The 23158-nt window shown below is 37.8% G+C and overlaps 2 protein-coding genes across 2 annotated transcripts in view; both read left to right on the forward strand.

The window, feature by feature from the left end:
* The window catches only part of LOC135084926 (methionine--tRNA ligase, cytoplasmic), a 60705-nt gene extending 47131 nt beyond the window's left edge, over positions 1-13574 (forward strand). The window contains exons 14-25 of the mRNA XM_063979673.1: positions 2562-2663; positions 3222-3339; positions 3612-3682; positions 4362-4459; positions 5600-5748; positions 7297-7429; positions 8550-8693; positions 9173-9311; positions 9415-9468; positions 9925-10104; positions 10911-11093; positions 12502-13574. Coding sequence (XP_063835743.1) covers positions 2562-2663; positions 3222-3339; positions 3612-3682; positions 4362-4459; positions 5600-5748; positions 7297-7429; positions 8550-8693; positions 9173-9311; positions 9415-9468; positions 9925-10104; positions 10911-11093; positions 12502-12615 — 1485 coding nt within the window. The 3' untranslated portion in view covers positions 12616-13574. The remainder of the gene's footprint in view (positions 1-2561; positions 2664-3221; positions 3340-3611; positions 3683-4361; positions 4460-5599; positions 5749-7296; positions 7430-8549; positions 8694-9172; positions 9312-9414; positions 9469-9924; positions 10105-10910; positions 11094-12501) is intronic.
* A 222-nt stretch (positions 13575-13796) lies between these two features.
* LOC135084805 (gastrula zinc finger protein XlCGF57.1-like) lies at positions 13797-20937 on the forward strand. The gene is made up of 3 exons (XM_063979544.1): positions 13797-15267; positions 18894-19075; positions 20690-20937. Exons 1-3 carry the CDS (start codon positions 13868-13870, stop codon positions 20935-20937), a joined length of 1830 nt encoding a protein of 609 aa, XP_063835614.1. The 5' UTR covers positions 13797-13867.
* The last annotated feature ends 2221 nt before the right edge of the window (positions 20938-23158 follow it).

Below are 23158 nucleotides of genomic sequence, written 5' to 3' on the forward strand. Positions count from 1 at the left end.
CATAAGTAGGAAGTAGTTCGGTCAAGTGTAAAGAGATGGCGCTGTAACAGTGCTTTTATAATAGAGAGCTGTGTGAGCTATACCTTGATTTTTTAGAATCCAGCAGAGATGTAAACATACACTTTCATACACAATTACACCATAATCACTTACGTCTTCATAATATCATACACATTATTTAACAAGCCCATGAAACCAACTTTATTTTCACGTTTATACAAGTTTGAAATCAATCTTTGAAACAAATTATTTTAGCAAAATACGTGGACGATGAAAATTTGTGAGACTTGTCAAATTGACTTGACGTTTAAAATCATGTGTTATCTCCATATTGTCTATGACTTGTCTCTGACACATCAGTGCTGTAACCTGTGAGTCATAGACAATAATCTGTAAATTTAATCGATATTATTTTAAGTATTCACTTATCTCGATTACTGATTAATTTTAAATAAAAAATATACAATACTTTGTTTAGTTTTCCAGCGATAACTTCGACGATATTGGAGATAACGTAAAAATTATTTTTCTACTTTTTCGGAGTCAGTTTAATTTTTAGTCGGTTTTATTTAAACGAAATTATTTTACTTATTTATGCAATTATGCTTACGTATTGTTCCATTGCTTATTTTCCTATATAAGTAAATAAAATAAAAGAAAATAAAAATCTTCTTTCAATGAGGGTTTTCGCGATTGAAAAATCCGCCAGATGGCAATACGTAGACGCGAGGTCCAAATGCTGCGTGATTATTGGATTTTGACATATCTGTCAATGTCATGTCAAAAATAACCAATCATGCAGCATTTGGACCTCGCGTCTACGTATTGCCATCTGGCGGATTTTTTAATCGCGAAAACCCTCATTGATAGCATCTTAAATTACCTCCCTAGCGGAATAGAGCAACAAAGAACTAAGCGAGCGAGATGTCACTAGTAGCAACACTGTCAAACAGAACTTTTTGCAACTATTTGAAGTTTAATAACTTTACGGATATCATTGATTGTTTTACTGTCCAGTGTGTTTTTTGATTACATCTGTGCATACAGTTTGTTTCCTGTTCTCGAAAATTTCATAATCAGTTCACATTCAATGTTGCGACCTTGTTGAAAGAAAAGAAGAAAGAAAGAAAGTTAACTTTATTTTGGCAACAACAAATTCAGGCAACATAGACATACACAAAAAAAAAATAACTAAGTTGCCAAAAAAGGTCACCCACTCAGTAATATCTTGACAGTGTGACTGCCAAGACACTGATTTTCAGTGGGTGCCTTTTGCAGCGCTATACAAAACAAAGAAAGAAATTAGAAGAAAAAATAATAATAATAAAACCATAAATTAATCATTCAAAAAAATTAAAAATTAAATAATAACAAAATACATCATTCCAAATTAAAACATAACAATATTATTAATAATCATTACATACACATGTCAAAAACAAAAACCAATGCTAAAGACAGAGAAAAAAAAAACAATTAAAAAAAAAAAAAATAATGTCACTTGTCAAGTTGACATTTGCCACGTCCACCAGCCACGTAACAAATTAGCTATTGGTTTTTGCAATAATAAAAAAATAATAACATATCATAAAATTGTGATTAAATTGAATAGAAATTATAAAAACAAAATATAAAATTGTGATTAAAATAAATAGAAATGTCAAAACCAGGTGCCGAGAATTGATGAGAACATGGTAGGTGAGTGGATTTTTCTAACCTCGACGAATAATCCCGCGTCCAATTAAACAATTTACTCAATAACGTTTTTTTTTTTTATTTTTAGTAGGTATTTTGACGATCACCCGGCGATGATACGCAAGTACTACAATAATTTCACTTCGCGATTAACGAGAGGTTTTGTCGCATCACTAGTTCACAGACTAAAAATATTTTTATGTCAGTTGGCCATTTTTGATGACATTTCTGCTGATTTCTAAAAAATTAGACTGTAGAGCTGTCACCAGAGACTTGAAATGGGGGGTGCCGGTGCCTGTGGAAGGGTTCACTAGCAAGGTAACTAAAACAGTATGCTGCGACATTATGACTAAGTAGTTCGGCCTGGTGTAAGAGATGACGCTGTAAGGCTACTTTCTTATTAGAACATTCTTCGAGGATCTATCTTATTTTTATTTTATTTAAAGACTTTATAAGAATAACACACACATAAGAATGTTCCGTACAAAAAGGCGATCTTAATGCAATAAAGTATTCTCTCTCAGGTGACCTTGAACAAAACAGAGAAATTGAGTAGGCGGTGTTAAAAGCTACAAAAATTTACACCAATATAATACATAAAATATTATAATATTGTATATTTATACAAAATATATACAGCATATTATCAACAGATGGTGCTGTAAGGCTGATTTTCTATAAATTTTTTACTTAGTGGCTTAGTATTTCGTCCTGCTACAAATAGATGGCGCTCTAACCGTTCTAACTATATCGAATCTGCATCGCGGTGACATTATATTATTTTAGTCATTGACCTTACTTGAGAATTTTAACCCACAGCCTTTTGCTTGCCGTTGACCTTACCTTATATTTTATGTTTTTCTCAGGTGTTCTACGTGTGGTTCGACGCGCCGATCGGCTACCTCAGCATAACACAGAACGCGACACGACAATACGAGAAATGGTGGAAACCTGACAAGGAGTATGATGTGAGTTTGTCCCGTAAAGTTAATATACCTAGCGGAATAGAGCAACAAAGGACTGAGCGAGCGAGATGTCACTAGCAGCAACACTGTGCGATAGAAAGAGATGCATGATGCCAATATAAACCGTTTTTGTATTTGACAGTTCGTTAGCACTCATTGGCTCGCTGAAAATTTGAGCTCTGAGATTTTTTCAGATTTTAAGTGAGTGAAGTCGTGGATTTTTTTAGAGAAATAGTGCTTCAGAAACGTGGCGACTGGTTCAGTGATTGATTTATTGTACAAAATTGAAATAATCCTGAAAACTGACACACAAATGACATTCACGTCCATATTCACCAACGAACGAACACTTAAGTGAAGCAGTAAATCAAAATCAAAAATATTTTATTCAATTTTGACCACTAGTGGCACTTTTGAAATCGAATGCACATCGTTGATTATAGCTCTGTGATTGGTTCGTGTGTCACCCTGTGCGTTCACGCGCACTGTGAGACCTCGTAGTAATGTTTGTGAATACGGGGCGTCTATGACTTGACTAAATATTACTTTTTGATTTTATAGGTGAAACTATACCAGTTCATGGCCAAAGACAACGTTCCGTTCCACACGATTATGTTCCCAGCGACACTGATGGGCATCAACGAAGGACACGTGCTGGTCAACCATTTGTTCGCGACAGGTGTGTGAAATTTCACTTAACTATAGTCTGAAGACTTTCTTCAATCAGTGTGTTACCAGTGATGGATATATTACAGTCAAAACTCATTATCGGTCAAAACCACTTTTGACTGCAAAAATCATGCCTTTGACACTTTTGACTGATTTTGCCAGTCAAAAGTGGTTTTGACCAAGGGCGTTAGTCAAACTCACTTTAGAGTGAAAAAATTCTTATTTAACTGACTGAAGCTTGTTTTAAATTAATTTCTTATTCATGTTTTAATTTGTTTATAGAGTACCTGAATTATGAAGAAGGAAAGTTCTCGAAATCAAGAGGGGTGGGCGTTTTTGGCACAGATGCACAGGTATTTTTTACTTATTCAAGAAGTTTTTTTTTTCTAAACTAAAAAAACTATCGTGAACATAATATTTGCCACAGGGTTATCTAGCCTTTATTATAATCAAAATCAAGTGATGATGTATTTGCAATGATTATTGACATACATACAGGGCGGAAACTCGATTATTTCTAAACTTTACAAGATATCCAAAAACTGGTTACTGATCCTGAAAGTGCTTCACGAGCTCTATTAAACGATATCAATAATAGGTTCCTAAATAAATTCCCACCGCTGCAACTCCTGTGTAGCCAGGATCTGCAGCTTGACCGCCAATAACCCAACCAGTGAAGGTCGAGTTTGTCCCGCGGGAAAGTTAAACTGTCATTGGACCCGCAACGAAATTGTTAGTGTTAAGTCGTGACTGTGATATTTTTAATAAGTTCAAAGTTTGACGCCATTAATCTTAACACTAGTTTTGGCGATATTTTATTTTATTTTTATTTTTCTTTATTAAGGAAACAAACAGCATGAGTTGATACATGTGAACTTAAAAAATAAAAACATTACAACAATATAAAACAGTTCCTTAGTTTTTAAGACACCCTGTATTTTAAAAAAGAAATTTAAATTTTCTGATGAGGCTATTTTGTACATTATACTCGTAGTTTTCCAACAAAGTATTGAGTTTCTTTATTTGTGACAGGACACGGGCATCCCATCAGACGTGTGGCGGTTTTACCTGGCCAGCATCAGGCCTGAGACCTCAGACTCCAGCTTCAGTTGGGTCGAGCTAGGAACCAGGTGAGACTATGTTCCTCCCAGGGATGTTATGGATATGAAGTTTCGGTTATGGATACGGTTACGGATATTAGAATAATATTATACCGGTTTCGGTTACGATCACGGATATGATATCATTTCGGATATCCGATAGTTTCGGTTACGGTTACGGATATTCATAACATCACTGGTTCCTTCTAAGACACCATCATTATTGCAGCCACAGGACGTCCACTGCTGAACATAGGCCTCCCCCAATGATTTAAATATTGCGCGGTTGGTAGCGGCCTGCATCCAGCGCCTTCCTGCTACCTTTATGAGGTCGTCAGTCCACCTTGTGCGTTGTCTGAGACACATAGATGGAAATGGCGCAATTTAGGTAGTTTTATTGTTAAAAGGCGATATTTCAAGACAACTTAAGCCAGATTTATATTTGTCTTGACTTTTTTATCATGTTAGATAAGCAATAAACATCAGATCGGAAACTTTTGAAAAAGAGATGCACACTCGCCAATTTTATTAATTATTACTATTCTCTGTGTGACGTCACCCATAACCAGTGTGAGTGCGAGAGAAAACGTGATAATAATAATAATCCTGGAAGGGTGGAGCAAGGATGCGAGAAATAAATAATAATAATATGCTCTGTTCATAAGTGCCACTTGTGGTCTAAACTGAATAAATATTTTTGATTTTGATTTTTTGATTTTTTTTGATTTTATTACACAGCCTGCCACGAGTCTTTGCGCCGAGTATAGTGTTGTGTCGTGTCATGTTGTGATGGCTTCTGACATTGCTTTGTAACTTGTCTTGAGCAGACTTTCTCACAATGATAAAGAGTGTGATCTCTGTCACAGAAACTAAAGCGAGATGTGAAAAGGGGCGGGGCCGGTGTCGCAGCCATATGCCCAAAAACAGAACACATTGCTCGCTACAGCAATGATGACAGTAGCGACGTCATTATGTAAACAGCTTACATTGCTTGCGTAGTACTAAGATTATTCGAATGTTGAGTACTGATACCGCAGTGGATAATTACCACATATTTTGATTTCTTTGTGTGTGTGAATTTCTAAAGCGACATTGAGTTCTAACTCGGCGCATTAGTTGGCATCTCTCTATATCTCTATAGTTCAAACTAAATGTTATTTATGTTAACAGAAACAACTCAGAGCTCCTGAACAACCTGGGTAACTTCTGCCATCGATCCTTAAGCTTCTGTGCGAACAGCTTCAAGGGAAAAGTGCCTGACGTCATCCTGACGCCGAGTGACGCGGAACTGGTCGCTTTAGTGAACAGAGAGATAGTCGGTGAGTGGTTTAGTTTACCCCAGGGGACAGGGGGGGAGGCCTAGCCAGGATAGACAGCGACTTAGCCAGGAAACGCGGGAGGTTTAGTCTAATCTAGAAAGGGAGGTTTCAGACTAGACAGTCTGGAGGATGGGGAGCAGTCTAGCCAAGGAGAAGGAGGGCAATCTAGCTGGGATGGGGGATCAGTCTGGCCCAGGAGAAAGAGGGGGGGGGGCAGTCTAGCCAGGAGAGGGAGCCGTCTAGCCTATTAGAGGGGGGATCAGTCTAGCTCAGGAGATGGTAGAGGGTGGAGGGTAATCTAGAACAGGATAGGGAGCAGTCTAGTCTAGTAGAGAGCGAACAGCTTCAAGGGAAAAGTGCCTGACGTCATCCTGACGCCGAGTGACGCGGAACTGGTGGCACTGGTCAATAGGGAGATTGTGGGTGAGTGGTAGTTTATAAAGGGCAGTCTATCCTGGATAAGGGACTGTGTAGCCAGGATAGGGGGCAGTCTAACTAGGTTAGGGGGTACCGCCACTCATGGTTCTTCCTGCCTCACGGCGTACGAACCGTATTTCCGGAGAGCGCGCGGATACTTGCTCTGGGCGCTTTGCTTGACTCCCTGCAAATTTCTCTGATCCATGTCCCTTCTTATTGTCAATTCTCCACCATCTGGGGCTTGACACCATAAGTTGAGGACAGTGAGGGATCAGTGGTTTGGCCGTGCAAAAGAATGAAAAATATCCAAGTAAAACTTCGCGTTTATTTCGTACCGTTGCTAAGACACTACGAACAAGACGGCAGTCAAAACAGAATTTTTAAAGAAAAAGAAAAAATATCAAAAACAAAGAGGTTCGGTTTGCCACACCATAAAAACGGTACTTCGCGTCGGGCTGCTAACGTTGAAATGAAATTAAATAGTTCAGTAAATTAGTAGTTATTATATTTATACATTGATAACATCACTGCTTCTCAAAACTTTGATTGTGTGCCAGGATAGGGGGCGGTCTGGCCAGGATTCATAGTGATGACCAATCTAGCCCAGGGCAAAGGGACAGGTTAGCCAAGGGGATGAGGGGCAGGTTAGCCCAGGGGAGGGAGGTAGTCGAACCCAGGCTCCTGAAAATAAATAAATAAATAATAAATAAATAAATATCCTTAGACATTTTACACTGCGCTTCTAGTCCCAAACTAAGCAAAGCTTGTACTATGGGTACTAGACAACGGATATAAACATAATTAAATACTTTTTTTTTTGTAAATACATACTTATTATACATAGAAAACACCCAGTCCAATACAAACAAATATGTTCATGCACACAAATGTTTGTACTGTGCGGGAATCGAACCCGCTACCTCCGGAATCGAACCCGCTACCTCCGGAATAGTAGTCTGTTTCGAATCACTACACCAAACGGCCGATCTAACGAAAAACCTAGAAGACCCTACCACCTAACTTAGAAGTTCTAGTAAAGTTCCATTATAATAAACATTTTTCTTTCTGTAAATTCTATAATTGAACACATTACCATAGATTTTGAAATCACTCTGTATTTTATTTGGACAGCATACGTACAACACATGGAGAAGGGCCGCCTTCGAGAGGCGCTGAGGCACGTGCTGTCGATATCCCGGCTCGGCAACCAACACATGCAGTCTGAACAGCCCTGGGTGCTTCTCAAGGGCTCCGATGACGACAAGTGAGTGCACTCATCATCATCATCATTATTGTCATACCAGGCCTGTCCATCTCCGCGAATTTACATCGAAAACAAAACACGCACGATGGCCCACCTACAGGATACTATTCGACAAGGCCTCACATACGAGCGAACATTGACTCACGCACGCGTATTCTTGTGTATGATGGAAGAAAATAAAGAAAATGGTGTACTAAATACTGTGCAGTATTTAACTGCCTAAATAATAATAAAAACACAGAATGTACTTTTTTAAGTTGCCTGAAGACACTGGGAGGTAAATAAGTAGTTAATATTATTCATGCTAAATCATGTATTTGTCCCTCCGCCATTTTCTGCAGTTTGGCACCTCACGTCACATCATTTTACCGAAGTCAGCCCTATAGCTTCGGCGCAGTGCCGATCACTGACGTTTGTCAACAAAATGGTGCTTGACTCTTGAGACAGGCTAAATTACACCATATTGTTAATGACATTGAGCATATTTTTTAAAATACCTTCGCGAAGTAAAGCTTCTGTATGTAGTAGTTATTATTATTCTGTGGTCATACGTACAACACATAAGGGCCGCCTTCGAGAGGCGCTGAGGCACGTGCTGTCGATATCCCGGCTCGGCAACCAGCACATGCAGTCTGAACAGCCCTGGGTGCTCCTCAAGGGCTCCGATGACGACAAGTGAGTGTCCTTATATCTGACCTGAGTGATGTGTACGTACACCTATAATATTATTATGTCGTACTACACGATTGTCTGCTGGGTGTAACTAAGCCGCAAGATTACACCGCAGTAAGTTTGTGAGTGTGTATGTTTGTTACTTCTTCACGTCTAAACGGCTTGAGCGATTTTAATAAAATCTAGTATGGAGTTAGCTGACACCCTGGATTAACACATAGGGTACGTTTTACCGCGGGTAACACCGCGGGGCACAACTAGTTTTTGTCATAATTTCAGAGATTGGTAGTTGTCTCTTGATATTTCCCCATTCAATTCTATATTATTTTTATTTTATTTATTTAATAAATAGGACAACCAACAAGACACTAAAACAATCTTTATTACTTTTTATGAAATTTAAACTTTGTAGCCTCGTGTTAACGTCTAAAAATATGTTTTCTTGCAGGCAGCGCGGTGCCACAGCCATAGGCCTGTGTTGCCAGCTAGTGGCAGTGCTATGCGCGCTACTATCGCCATACGTGCCTGACACTGTGCGCAAACTACGAGCGCAGTTGAACGTTGACGCTACTGCTCTGAGGATCAACCCTAAGTAAGTATATTGTCAGTTCGCCGGAAGACGTAGCGTAGGTAGGCCCATTAAGTGGACCGACGATCTGGTAAAGGTCGCGGGAAGAACCTGGATGCGGGCAGCGCAGAACCGTTCATTGTGGAAAACCTTGGGGGAGGCCTTTGTCCAGCAGTAGACGTCATTTGGCTGAAACGAACGAACGTGTACAAGGAGCCTAAGTCCGTTCACACTATAGTCCGGTCTCCGAGCACGTAGAATTGTGTCCAATGACCCCAAGCTACCCATCCTTATCGCTCGCGCGTAATTATATTGCTGTCGCGACTGTGCGACGGGCGCCCGCAGTGAGTGTGCGAGCGCGACAGCAACATAATTACGCGCGAGCGATAAGGGTGGATAGCTTGGGGTCATTGGACAAAATTCTACGTGCTCGGAGACCGGGCTTTACACGAATTTTGGCTCGTGCTCGTAGACACACTTTAAAATTATTCCTCTCCCCACAGCAACCCAGCCATGATTCAGTACCTGCCTTCCGGCCACGTGATCGGCAAGCCGGAGCCTTTGTTCGCGAAGATCGAACCAGAACTGCTGGAGAAACTAAAGGCCAAGTATGCTGGCACGCAGAGCGAGAGAGCTAACGTGGTATGTGAGCATTTGTAATCCTAGCTTTTACAGTATGTTCATTCTACTTACGTTATACCATAAATGCTTAAAGAATATTTCAGAAAATGGATATTTTTTACAGAACGGCGACGTGAATAAGTCAGCTGCTGAATTAGAAGCTGCCATCGCGGAACAGGTTGGTATTTTTCACTATTATTAATCTGGCAATACAAAAACTGACAAAATAACAAACTTTATAATATAAGTAAGTTTCTGGCAATTAAATTCGTCCCTTTATAGAAGAGAAAAACAAACATTGTTGCTATTTTAATCAAAATTTGGTTATAATCCGTGTCTCCAGCACGAGTTTTGGTTTACACAATCAACAAAATCATGTCAACATTTAATATTTTTGTAGGCAATTTTGTTGAATGTTGAAATACTTTTGTTGATTGTTGAGAGTAAAACACGCGCTAGAGACCCGGCTACAAACAAAGACAAACTTTGTGTATCACCAACTTTTGTTTAAAAAAGAATTATTTTATGATCGAAAAAATGTGTTAAAGTTAAATTGTCAAAATTGTAACAAAAACGTGTCATTCTAAACCAAGCTCAGACATAAAGATAAAAACATAATATTATCTTGGTACAGGGCGAAAAAGTACGCAAGCTCAAAGCGTCGACCAAAGACAAGGCGGTGTGGCAGCCGGAGGTCGACAAGCTGTTGGCACTCAAGAAGCAGTTGGCAGCCGCTCAGAGTTTACAACCTCAAACGACCACAGGCAGTAGCGGACAAAGCGCCGCGGACTTAGAAAAAGCTATTGCTGAACAGGTAATTAATATTCACTAGTGACCCGCCCCGGCTTCGCACGGGTGCTAAGTATACATATAAACTTTCCTATTTAACCACTCTATCTATTAAAAAAAACCGCATCAAAATCCTTTGCGTAGTTCGAAAGATCTACAGTCTGGTCTGTGAGCACGTAGACTTTTGTCCAATGACCCCAAGCTACCCATCCTTGTCGCTCGCGCGTAATTATATTGCTGTCGCGACTGTGCGACGCGTGCCCGCAGTGAGTGTGCGAGCGCGACAGCAACGGAACACAAAGCTTGGGGTCATTGGACAAAATTCTACGTGCTCGCAGACCAGGCTTTAAGCATATACATACATATAGGGACAGGCAGCGGAAAGCGACTTTGTTTTATACTATATAGTGATGGCAGGCAGCAAGGTTCTGGAGTGAAGACCACGTACCAGAAAGTCCACCCAAGGTGAACCGACGACCTCATAAGGCGCTGGATGCAGGCCGCTGCCAACCGGTCTTTGTGGAAATCATTGGGGGATGCCTATGTACAGCAGTGGACGTCCTGTGGCTGAAATGATGATGATACATATTATAGTTATAATACAGACTAAACGACCCAGATGATGGTTATGATTGTTGCTCTGTGTATTTTTTTTATCCGGCTCGAAGGACCAATATGGTCCAAGTTATCCAAGTATAATATAAGTAATCCAAGTTTTGAAACACATATTTATAAACAAAACAATATTAATTGCTTTGTATCTATACCGTAAAACCTCAATCGACCGGCGGTCAGAGACTAAACTAATTATTGTCTTGTCTATGCTCACAGGGCGACAAAGTGCGCAAGCTCAAAGCGTCGACCAAAGATAAGGCGGTGTGGCAGCCGGAAGTCGACAAGTTGTTACAACTTAAAAAACAGTTAGCGGCCGCTCAGTCAACTGCCAGTAGCGGTAGCGTCGCTAACTCTCAAGCAAAGAGCGCCGCCGACTTGGAGAAAGCTATTGCTGAACAGGTAATGTTCTTTAACCAGCTTAATGTCGGCCGGCCGTTTGGTGTAGTGGCAGGCCTGTTCATCTCCGCGAGTTTACATCGAAAACAAAACACGCACGATGGCCCACCTACAGGATACTATTCGACAAGGCCTCACATACGAGCGAACATTGACTCACGCACGCGTATTCTTGTGTATGATGGAAGAAAATAAAGAAAATGGTGTACTAAATACTGTGCAGTATTTAACTGCCTAAATAATAATAAAAACACAGAATGTACTTTTTTAAGTTGCCTCAAGACACTGAGAGGTAAATAAGTAGTTAATATTATTCATGATAATTCATGCTAAATCATGTATTTCCTCCGCCATTTTCCGCAGTTTGGCACCTCACGTCACATCATTTTACCGAAGTCAGCCCTATAGCTTCGGCGCAGTGCCGATCACTGACGTTTTTCAACAAAATGGTGCTTGACTCTTGAGACAGGCTAAATTACACCATATTATTAATGACATTGAGCATACATTTTTTTAAATACCTTCGCGAAGTAAAACTTCTGTACGTAGTACTTATTATTATTCTGTGGTAGTGGTTCGAAACGGACTACTATTCCGAAGGTTGCGGGTTCGATTCCCGCACAGAACAAACATTTGTGTGCATGAACATATTTTGTTTGTATTGGACTGGGTGTTTTCTGTGTATAATATGTATGTATTTACAAAAAAAAAGTATTTAAGTATGTTTATATCCGTTGTCTAGTATACATAGTACAAGCTTTGCTTAGTGTGGGACTAGAAGCGCAGTGCAAAATGTCAAAGGATATTTATTTATATTTATTTATTATTTGTCAATAGTGACTCAGTTTCTTGCGCTGCTTCATCTCAGCACTGGCCCGTGGTAGGGTTGATACTGGGACGTGTTAAAGTGCGTTTTAAAAGCCTTGCAAAAATAAAATGAATTTAATGGATTTAAGCCGGTATCTATGTTGTCCCGAAGAGGTGGTAGGGAAAGCTTTACTACGAGTATTTGGGTCGTTTATTATAAGTGCCCTGAAAAGTGCCTACAGACTAAGAATGAATTTGATTTTGATAAATTGGTTTTTACTGGCGGATGACCTAGGCTAAACTATGACGTTAAGTCGTGAACTTAATGGACTGACAATTTATTGACTTCTAAGCTACGAAAAGTTACATTTTACAGCAAGAGATGGTCCAAAAAATACCCAGATCGATTAGAACTAAATTATGGGTATCCATTGATTTCGACATTGCGGTTTCGATGGGGTAAAATGTGAATTATGAAACTACTGATAGTCCAGGGTCCTGTTAGAACAGTTTATTTTCAGATGTGTAAACAAACTTTCTTTTATCCCTTTATCGTTAATTCGTTATTAGTAAAACTAACTTTATTATTTATATTTGCTTACAGGGTGACAAAGTGCGCAAACTCAAAGCGTCGACCAAAGACAAGGCGGTGTGGCAACCGGAAGTGAACATTCTACTGGATCTGAAGAAACAACTTGCCAGTTTGCAAGTCAAATAAAACAACTTAACAATACATTTCATCTATAAATATCCATTTCGAAAACACGTTAGAAAAATTTAGGTAAACCCATAAGTGACCCAGATATTTTTATGGCCGATCTGTGTTTCCATGGCCGTAACTATCACAAAAAAGCTACATGACCAGAGCGAAGTTATAGATGACCCACGCTGAACTGTCCCACCATACTCAGGGGGGCGCTACCATCGTTCAACTATATGGTTTCCAACATGGCAAAATGCAGGGTGTTTCAAATTGAAAACGATTGCGAAACAGTGTGTTACAAGTTTGTCAACCATAATTTATTGATTAAATGTATTTTAGTTACTTTTAAAACAGATCTACTATAGGTATATTTTATTTATGAAAGACAATCTATTGAATAGATGTTTATTTATGCATTTTTGTATTATTGTTTCGAGCCGGTGTAATATTTTTTTCCTTGTTTGATGTTAAACATCATTATCAATAGGCTTGTCACAAGTATGTACAAAGTGATCTAGTTAACTGCACACCTGGCAGCAGTGACGTCACATCGACGCTTTATTACGGACGGAGCAAACGTGGCGTGGGAGAGTCGCGTTCCAGCTAGGTGCGCAGTAAACTAGATCAGTTTGTAAGCACCTTTAATATCCTGTGGTGTTTCTTTTACCGATTTATGTGTTCAGTGTACTGACGAGTATTAGTGAGAAGTCTGCTATTTATTGTGTAGAGGGCATAAGGATGGGGCCGTATCCATACTTAATTTAAGAATTATTTTTATTAACCTACATTTAATATTTATGTATTAGGGACGTTGAGGTGCACTCTGTATAAATTCTTTCAGGGATTTATTTAAGTAGTAGGTAATTCCATAATGTAAAAGCGTAATTTTGTATTTGGATACGGTATGATATGTTACTTAAGGGCAGAGTACAATGTGAAACGAGATTGAATTTGCAATATACGTATTTATAGTATGCTTTGTTTTAATTTGAACCGATTATTTGATTATTGATTAACCTAGATTGAGTTTATAGTTTTCTAAACTTTCTTACCCCATTATTTTATCGATCTTCATGCATTGGCAAAAGCACAGTGTCTCATCTCCCATTGGGCCACTGCCTAAAATAAAAAAAATACAATCAATCGGTAAAATAGAAGAGCGGAACGCTTTGTTTGGTTTTTTGTCAACGTCAGAAATCTGTCAAAATGCGTAAATTATTTTCGTGATTTGTTTTTGAATTAAAATTAATTCTAATTACGTTTAACCATGGATATCACAACAAATATAAACCTAGAAAAAATATGCAGGACTTGCTTGCTTGAGTCCCCGCATATGGTGGCTCTGTCCACAAAAATGGAAGGTAACAATCGGACTCTGTACGATGTGTTGATTTTCGTTCTCAATAATAACGTTGCTATCGGTGAGAAGCTTCCAAAGCAGATTTGTGGAGACTGTGAGATGCTGTTGTTCCGCGTTGAGGAGTTTAAGAGGCGCTGCAATGAGTCAGAGAACATTTTGAAGGAGTTAGTCGACGCCAGCCAGTCTGGCCCATCGCAACTTATAAAGTTGGAATCAACCTCTAAAATAGAGAAGCAGGCGACGTTCGAGCACTTTTTAGAACTTAACCCTATCAATGTGATAGATTCTCTAAAGGAAGACTCAACAGCAATGTTACTTGAGCCTGTAAAAGTAGATTCTAAGGCTGATGTGAAAGCTGCTATCAAAGAAGAGTTTTCTGACTTCTCTGATGATTTAGACGATGATAATTATGAGGATGATAGCCAAAATATAACGGAGAACAAGAATTACCACTGTCCGTGCGGTGAAAGCTTCACAGAATTGGACCAATATCAAAAACATATGGACAGTGAAAAGTGTTCAAAAACATCGAAATCTGACCTTTTACTCATACCAGTCAAATGTGGACAGTGTGGCCTAGTATTTAAAAACTCTGAAGACTTCAAAAAACACGTAAAAACTCATATCAAACCGAATTCCAAGTATTTCCAATGTAAATTATGTAAAAAGAAATTCACTAAGAAATGTAATCTCCAAACCCATTTAGATAACAAAGTCTGCTCCAAACCAGTAACGGTTAAGAAAGAAAAGCAAAAAGTCAAAGAAAAACCTACAAACAGTGTGTTAACGTTCATTCCGATAAAGTGTGAGCAATGTAACATAGTTTTTAAGAACATGAAAACCTTTAAAACTCATACTTTAACCCACAAAAGTGCGCCAGAGTTCTTCCAATGTTCGCAATGCATGAGGAAGTTCAAAAAGAAATCGTCACTTATTACGCACATGAGAAATCATGAGGAAAGAGACAATGTTAAATACATTTGTGATATTTGCAAACGTGAATTCAAGTATCAAGCACATCTTGACAATCACAATCTATCAGAGCATAGTAAGAAAAATCTCATCCAAATGCAAGTTTTTCCATTAGATACGAACAATATTAACGATAAGAAGCACCAGTGTAAGCTTTGTAGTAAAGCGTTCAATATGCAGTCAACGTTGACGGATCATATGCGAACTCATACTGGAGAGAAACCATTTTTGTGTTCGGTGTGCGGTCGAGGATTTACACAGAAGACTAATCTTGCACAGCACATGCGAAGGCATTTAGGATTGAAGCCTTTTAAATGTACGGAATGTGAAAGAGGGTATGTAATACTTAGATAATTAAGAGTAGGCGCACACCGTTGATTTTTCGTCAGCCGATAGTTTAGTCGGGCTGTTGATCAGTATGGGCATGTATGGGAGTGCGCACACTACGCCGATTCGATTTGGCCGATTCTTCATACAATTTGAAATCGGGCACAACTATCGGCCAACTAAAAATCAACGGTGTGCGCCTACTCTAATGCTTATTCTTTTTTAATTTCATCATGTAAGTGTAAGACTTATTTCTTTCTTTTTTTCTTTCTAATTGATTGGATATCAAATACTAGCCCCATGTATTATATCATTGGAATAAAGAAAATGAGCTAAAGTTTGTAAACTTCTAACTTCTTGCCACTGTTTTTGAAGGCCTTGTGATTTGCGTACTGAATTGCTATACACTGTCTCGTTCCGACGACACGCGCCAATGTCTTTCGAGCATGTATTAGGGGAGAGTTCGGTATATTGTACCGCCGCACACTGGATCGAGCCCATACAAAGCGTTGGACATCGCTTCCTTACTCAGTGTTTTTAAAATAAAATGAGATTGCGTCAACGTAGTAACTTCAAATTTTTACAGTGTAAGGTTGACAAGTTTATCTTTCTAATGTGATAGATTTTACTTATTAGATGGCAATTAATATAAGTGAAAAAAAATCTTAAAATATAGTGATGAAAAACTTGTATTTATTGTTCAATTAAAAGCAAATACTCACTCATTTTGGTCTGTTTCCATATTTAAAGAGTAACATAGTCTAACAATACTCTAAATTTATTCTCATTAAGTGTTAAAATTATGAAAGAAATATTTTTGTAAACGCCTGATTTTTCATTGCACTCAATCACTTTGTTCGATTTTGTCGAGCTTGTTTTCATATTCTGTTAACTGTTAGATACATAATCTAACAATACTCTAAATTTATTCTCATTAAGTGTTAAACTTATGAAAGAAATGTTTTTGCAAACGCCTGATTTTTCATTGCACACAATCACTTTGTTCGATTTTGTCGAGCTTGATTTTATATTCTGTTAGCTGTTAGATACATACTAATGCAATTTTATAGGGACTTAGCGGACTACAAAACTGACTCCAATCAACAGATTGCCTAAGCCAATCTACGTTTGTAGCTAAAAACTGGTGCTCATTATAATGACACTACTTCTTCTTGCGACAAACAATGTCAATGAAATTATTGTTTTTTTTTTATAGTTATCTGATAAATAAAATGTGTAACTCAGTACCTACCTAACACAATCATAAATGAAGAAAAAAATACATACAAAATGTATGTATGGTATGTACTAAATTCAACGACAATCTTTTGAGATGATGACAATATGATTTTTTTACTATATCTGTTTTATAGTATTTCTTTATGTTCATAAAGTATTAACTACGTTAGTACTTACCTCTGTTTATCTGAAGAGAGTGTATGCGAAAACAGCTCTAGTATCCTAGCTAAAGAACTAGCACGATCTTTCATCGTGGTTTTTAATAATGCATACAAATCTCTATTTGACTTGAGGTTTTTCATTTTAATGAGTATTTTTACTGAATTGCACACGATAAACAACTCATAAACCAAAATAAACATCTTTGGTTTACCTGACATTATTTTAGTGTAACGAATTTTACCTAAGTTAATTTTGCTATGCGGAAAAATGAGGCGCTTTTATTTAGTTTTTTGTGATTTTCTCGAAAATAGGGATGAATAAGGGTCTAAAAACTGAGTAATAATATCGCCCACGTTGTCATCTATCATCTCTCATTCATGGTTTGTTAAAGATCGCCCAAGATGTCAACTAAAACACGCAGTTTTCATTAAAAAAAATACCTTTTAAAAATACGTCAAAATAGCCAAGCTAGAAGTTTTTTAGGCACTCATTTTAACACACAGATTAAGATAAAGGTATAAGATAATACATTAATAAGTAATAACATAAAACCAGTGAACGAAATTGGATAAATTGACAATACAAACAGAAGTCAGAAAATCCATGATTTTGACTTTGTTCACTTTACGGTCGCACCACATAACTATGATAGTAGATCATGACTTGATATTAGTGATATTTGATAGAATGAAGTCTCATCTTTCAATTTATATGCAAATCAATCTTGTTTTAAGTAGTTGCATTTAAAGCACCATGTCCAACACCTTGTATGGGCTCGATCCACCGTGCGCCGGGTAAATTGTACCACCCTCATATTTGGTAAAGTATTTATTGAATATTTGTAATTGCAACACTCAGCGATACACAACTAAAATCAATTAATATCGGCCATGTGGTTATTGCCGTGACAACAAACACGTGTGTTTTATTTTGAAAAGTATTTTTTCATTGTTTTCAAGTAACTTTTGACAATACATGTTTAGTTTGTAATTTTGTTAAATTTAATCACAGGGTGTTTCTAATATATTATTTAGAAGCGTAAATTAGTGTGGATTACAATTATTTGAAACATTTTTCGGTATTTATAAGCTATATTTTTTACCGATTTTTTAAAAGCACTATCACCTAGTTTGCTAAATTGTACCACATCAAGTTGTATGGAGCTTTACCAAAGGATTTTGAAAAATTTTTTTGTAAATCATATTTTGAAGTTATAATAGTGTAGTTATGTTTGACTAACAATAAATGAAAGCAAAAGACTGGCAAAGTAGATTAGGTACAAGTGTACGTTACGATAATTGGAATTACAAAACTTTTACTCAAAATCGTGATAACGTGTAAAACAATATCGATTGTCTATGTTATTAACTACTGTTCCTTTTCGTTTCCTAATTTGTTAAGAATGTATCGTATAATATTTTGCCATAGTTTTACTATAGGCTGGAAATTTATTGAAATCCAATTTAGTAACCCTGTGGTACAAATTATCGAACCGGTTGGCTAAATTGGACCGAAGCTCTGAACTCGTACTTTGTTGATTTGTGCTAAATATACAACAATCATGTTAATTACTACTTATGAAATAGTAAGTTGAACAATGTATCTTTTATTATATACCATGGACATTAGCAAAAACAAAAGAAAACTATGTGTAAAATGGGAATGAAAAAAACTGGTCCAAATTAGCGGACTCTCCCTTATGTCTTTCGCGGGGTTTGACGCAGACCATCCCATTCGGATTGCTTCACGAATTAAAAAACGATTCCATTCGCAAAATGATTCATTGACCGTCGTACGAAAATTCCAGCCAATTTCCAGTCAGAAGTCAGTCAAGTGTCACGTGACCGCTGCCTGGCTGGCCATATGGGATCATAATACAGAAACGCAAGGCAGTTTATTTAAGGCGTACACTGACTGGAATTAAGAGATCGTAATAGGCCTGCATCCAGGCTCTTCCCGCGATCTTTACCAGATCGTCGGTCCACCTAGTAGGAGGCCTGCGCAGGACCGTTCATTGTGGAAAACCTTGGGGGAGGCCTTTGTCCAGCAGTGGACGTCATTTGGCTGAAACGAAATAGGCCTGCAGATAATCATTTTTCAAACGATAGTTCAACTTCTAGGTTGAAAAATTGTGACCATTTTGCGAAAGCGTACGAGAACCATAATGATCATAAGTTATCGTCAATTGAAAACTGATGGTCATATACTCAATTCCTTACTTCTGGACTTCCAGGTTCGTATCAAAAGGCGAGTTAGACGCGCACACCCGCAAGCATTCTGGAGCACATCCGTTCGTATGCGACGAGTGTGGCAACGGGTTCACCACGTCGAGTTCGTTAAGGAAACACAAACGGGTCCATACTGGGGAGCGGCCGTATGCCTGCGATCTGTGCCCCATGAAGTTTGCTGCCTCAGGTAATTTACAACTCTTCATCATCATCATTTCAGCTACAGGACGTCTACTGCTGAACATATGCCTCCCCCAATGATTTCCAGATTGGCCAACAGTGGCCTGCATCCAGTGTCTTCCTGCTACCTTTATTTTAATAAACATTAGAGGTTCTAAATTTGTTTCATCTTAAACTAGATTGATCCTCCGAGTCGGACACAAAATCAGATTATTTATTTGATATGTTCGTTCGTCCCCTAAATCAGTATAGGACTCTCTTAAGCTTGTAAAGGTACCCTAAACCTTAAGTTTCTTAAGTCCTTGAATCCACGAGTGCGGCAACGGGTTTACCACGTCGAGTTCGTTGAGGAAACATAAGCGAGTGCATACTGGCGAGCGGCCGTATGCCTGCGATCTGTGCCCTATGAAGTTTGCTGCCTCAGGTAATACTAACGACCAATCATATTATCATGCCCTAAGCCTAAGTTGCACCACCTTAACTTTAACCGTAACTATAACTTTATCCGGTGTTTTTGTATGGAGTTTGACAGACTTTATTACATTTGGTATTGTTAAAGTAAGATGGTGCAACACAGCCTATGGCTATAAACACCGTACGAGACTACATCTTTCGAGACTATGCAGTAGAAAAAAATTTCGCTACAGCTTTTGTCGCAATCGCAACAGTGTTATTCGAAACTACGTAGGGCCCCTTTTAGACGTTGACGTCGGCGTATGGCATATGACGTCGATAGGAACATTTGATGTTGACGTCGCACGCCGCGTGTAGCGTTTAATAGGAGACCGTAGCGTAGCCTAAATAGGATTCTCCAAAGCATTCCTGTAATCCAACTTGATCAACGTGTTTACTACGTTGAGGAAACACAAGCGGGGTCCATACTGGGGAGAGGCCATATGCCTGCGATCTGTGCCCCATGAAGTTTGCTGCCTCAGGTAATACAGGACTATTCCCACCTCTCGTTCCCACCGCTGCAATTCCTGTCTAGCCAGGATCTACAGCTTGACCGCCAATAAACCCAACCAGTGAAGGTCAAGTTTGTCCCGGGCCCTCCCGGGGGAAAGGTAAACTGTCATTGGACCTGCAATTAATTTATTATAGTCATTTTCACGTAAGATGATCCGTAGGACACTTCAAGGTTATCCATATTACGCATACTACATACTATGCAGAATATTTTTGAAAAAATATTTGTATATTATTAGCAATATAATAAAAAAAAATTAACTACTTGTCTTGAAATATATGTATAGTAAAATCTGAGTTTCTTGATTATATTTTAATTAAATACCTACGATGTAAAAATATTTTTTATTTAATGTACGCAATGTGTGAAACGGAATAGATTTAGTGCTGGGGTATTTGTTGTATAACAAAATCGATTATTTCCGCGGTTCATTAATCGATTGCAGTGAATACTTAGTTATTAAAAAAATCACAAAAATCAACTATATTTTTCGAATACATCTTAGGTGAAAAAGACTATAATTCCATCAAGTAAATGATCAGGCCGAAGGTGGAAGCGAGCTTCACCTGGAATCCTCAACCAAAGAGGAATTGGGTTACCTCTAATTTCCCACAAACACATTACAAACCTAAAACTGATTTGTATTTTTTCCAGGTACCCTAAAAAGCCACAGACGAACGCACACCGGTGAAAAACCTTACCAGTGTTCATACTGCGAGAAAGCCTTCGTCCAACGTCAAGATCTGGTCTCCCACATACGGTGCCATACTGGAGAGAGGCCTTTTGTATGTGTCCACTGCGGTCAAGCATTCAGGAAGCCTTCTGCTTTAAAGGCACATGCCAAGACACACAAGCAGCCGATGCAGCCCGGACCAATGATGGCTTTGCAAGGTACTGGGTAGCGGAAGCTGATTTGGGATTTATAGTGATTACAGTGCAAGTTTATCAGACAGATAAGTTCCTGATAGGCTTTAACAACAAGTGCTGCATAGAAGCTATCTCACTTTTAACTTGAGATTTATGTGACAGATAAGTCCCTGATAGGCTTTATCAGCAAGTTCTGCAAATGTTCTTGATGAAGTATCTGAAAGTTGGTAATGGTATATTTGAAATTGAAACTTTTCTCACAGATAAGTTCCTGATAGGCCTTAACAGCAAGTGCTGCAAAGAAGCTCTCAGTTTAACTTTAGATTTATCTGACAGATAAGTTCCTGATAAGCTTTATTAGCAAGTACTGCAAAGGTTCTTGATGAAGTGTCTGAAAGTTGTCTCACTTGTAACTTGAGATTTATCTGACAGATAAGGTACTGGGTAGCAGGAATAACATAATTTACAATTTAACGGGAGAAAGTTATTTGGGGTTAAATCCAAGCGCCTGATGCAATGGTTCCTGATAAAGTTTTAGATTGTCATCTGATTTGAAGTTTATCTGACAGACAAGCTCCTGATAGGCTTTATCAAATAGATAGACCCTTTAAATACTTTTCTATTGATTAAACGCTGACTGATTGAAATCCAGTTGAAAATTTAAACTCATCATCCACTGATGGTTAGAACAGTCATAAGGTAGTCGTAGGATTATTTTAACTAAAAAATCATGATTACAAAAGAATTCTATACCATATTATTGTCGCTGAATTTTCTTACTTTACTGTAGTGACATAAGATAAATCTATGAACAATATTTTTCTGTATTATTAGTGTTAATAACTCGATATGCCACAGATTTAGAAAATGGTGCTTTACATTATTTGGAGGGCACGTTAAGTCATTTATGCCTTAACCCGGCGAGGATGTGGAAGGGTCAATTTGACCCCGTGCTTCATATTTTTGTGTACAGTTATTTATCCCGTAGCCGTGCTGTTGAACGTCTCAGTAGCTGGAGTAATTGAACTCTGCTCCCCTTTGCACGCCACTAGTGAGTCAATCGTTGCCGGTGAAAGAAAATACACGTGCGCAAACGTAAAAATGACGAAATTTTGCCAGAATCACATTGCTCTATTTTGTTAAAAATGAGCTGATTTGTACTTTAGAAGACTAATTATGAATAACTAATGATATTAGATATTGATTACCAGAAAACACTAATTAATATTATGAAATATGATGAAATTGCTTTTTTCTTACAATATAACGAAAATTTCACTATTTTTTAGACTTTTAGAATAGCTCTATTATTTAAACATGTATATGGCTATTGGTGTATATTTTAATTTAAATCCTTTAATTAGTAACTATTACTTAAGTTTTTTGATAAATATTTTTTGAATTACCGCTTGGTATTGAAATATCTACAAATCAAATAAAGGGTCATAAAGATCCTCCACATCCCCGACTTATACTTTTTGTACCACATCCTCGCCGGGTTAAGTTGCGAATCTGTCCACTTGCTATGGAGGGCATTAATTTACGTTATAATAGATAGTCACATATTATCCAATAAAAATCCTAGCCTGAAATCTTGTACATTGGCCGAACAGCAACTTGTATGTTGCCAGTATCTATTGCAAATAAATCACAACCAATGAAAAGAAAAACAGTGTTTCGGCTCAAAATATTGTGTTTGTACCATCGGCCACAGTGTTAACTATCCATTGCCTGTCATGTCGTCTCGTTCTATCGCAAAGAATCACCATTTGATGAGAGCGAGAGCAAAAACGGAATTGGATAGTTAACAGTGTGGCCGTGTGTGTGTACATGTCCACTTATATTATGGTATGGTCCTATATTTTTTAGAAAGCCGTTATTATAAATAATCGATTAATTAACTAAAACATTGACATATTTTATTTTACAATAAATCAGACATAAAAAAAATCAGCTAATTTATTATTTTTATTTTATTGTGTACAATGCTAAGTATGTGCTATATTTTGTAGTTTATAATGTAATTTTATTGTAAAGCAAAATTTTTAATTTAAGATGATAATGATTGAGTGAATGTGTATTTTTAGTTTTTAAGAATATTATTATCAATAATATACACTCGTGTATTCAAATCATATGTTTGTTTTATTTACTTCTTTAAAAATTACAAAATGGGTCATGATTTTTTAGAAATATTTTTAAGTAAGTAAAGAAACAAAAAAAAAATCATATAACAAACTTTATTTATCAATATAT

This window comes from Ostrinia nubilalis, chromosome 27 (assembly GCF_963855985.1).
Source record: "Ostrinia nubilalis chromosome 27, ilOstNubi1.1, whole genome shotgun sequence".
NCBI classification, from domain to species: domain Eukaryota; kingdom Metazoa; phylum Arthropoda; class Insecta; order Lepidoptera; family Crambidae; genus Ostrinia; species Ostrinia nubilalis.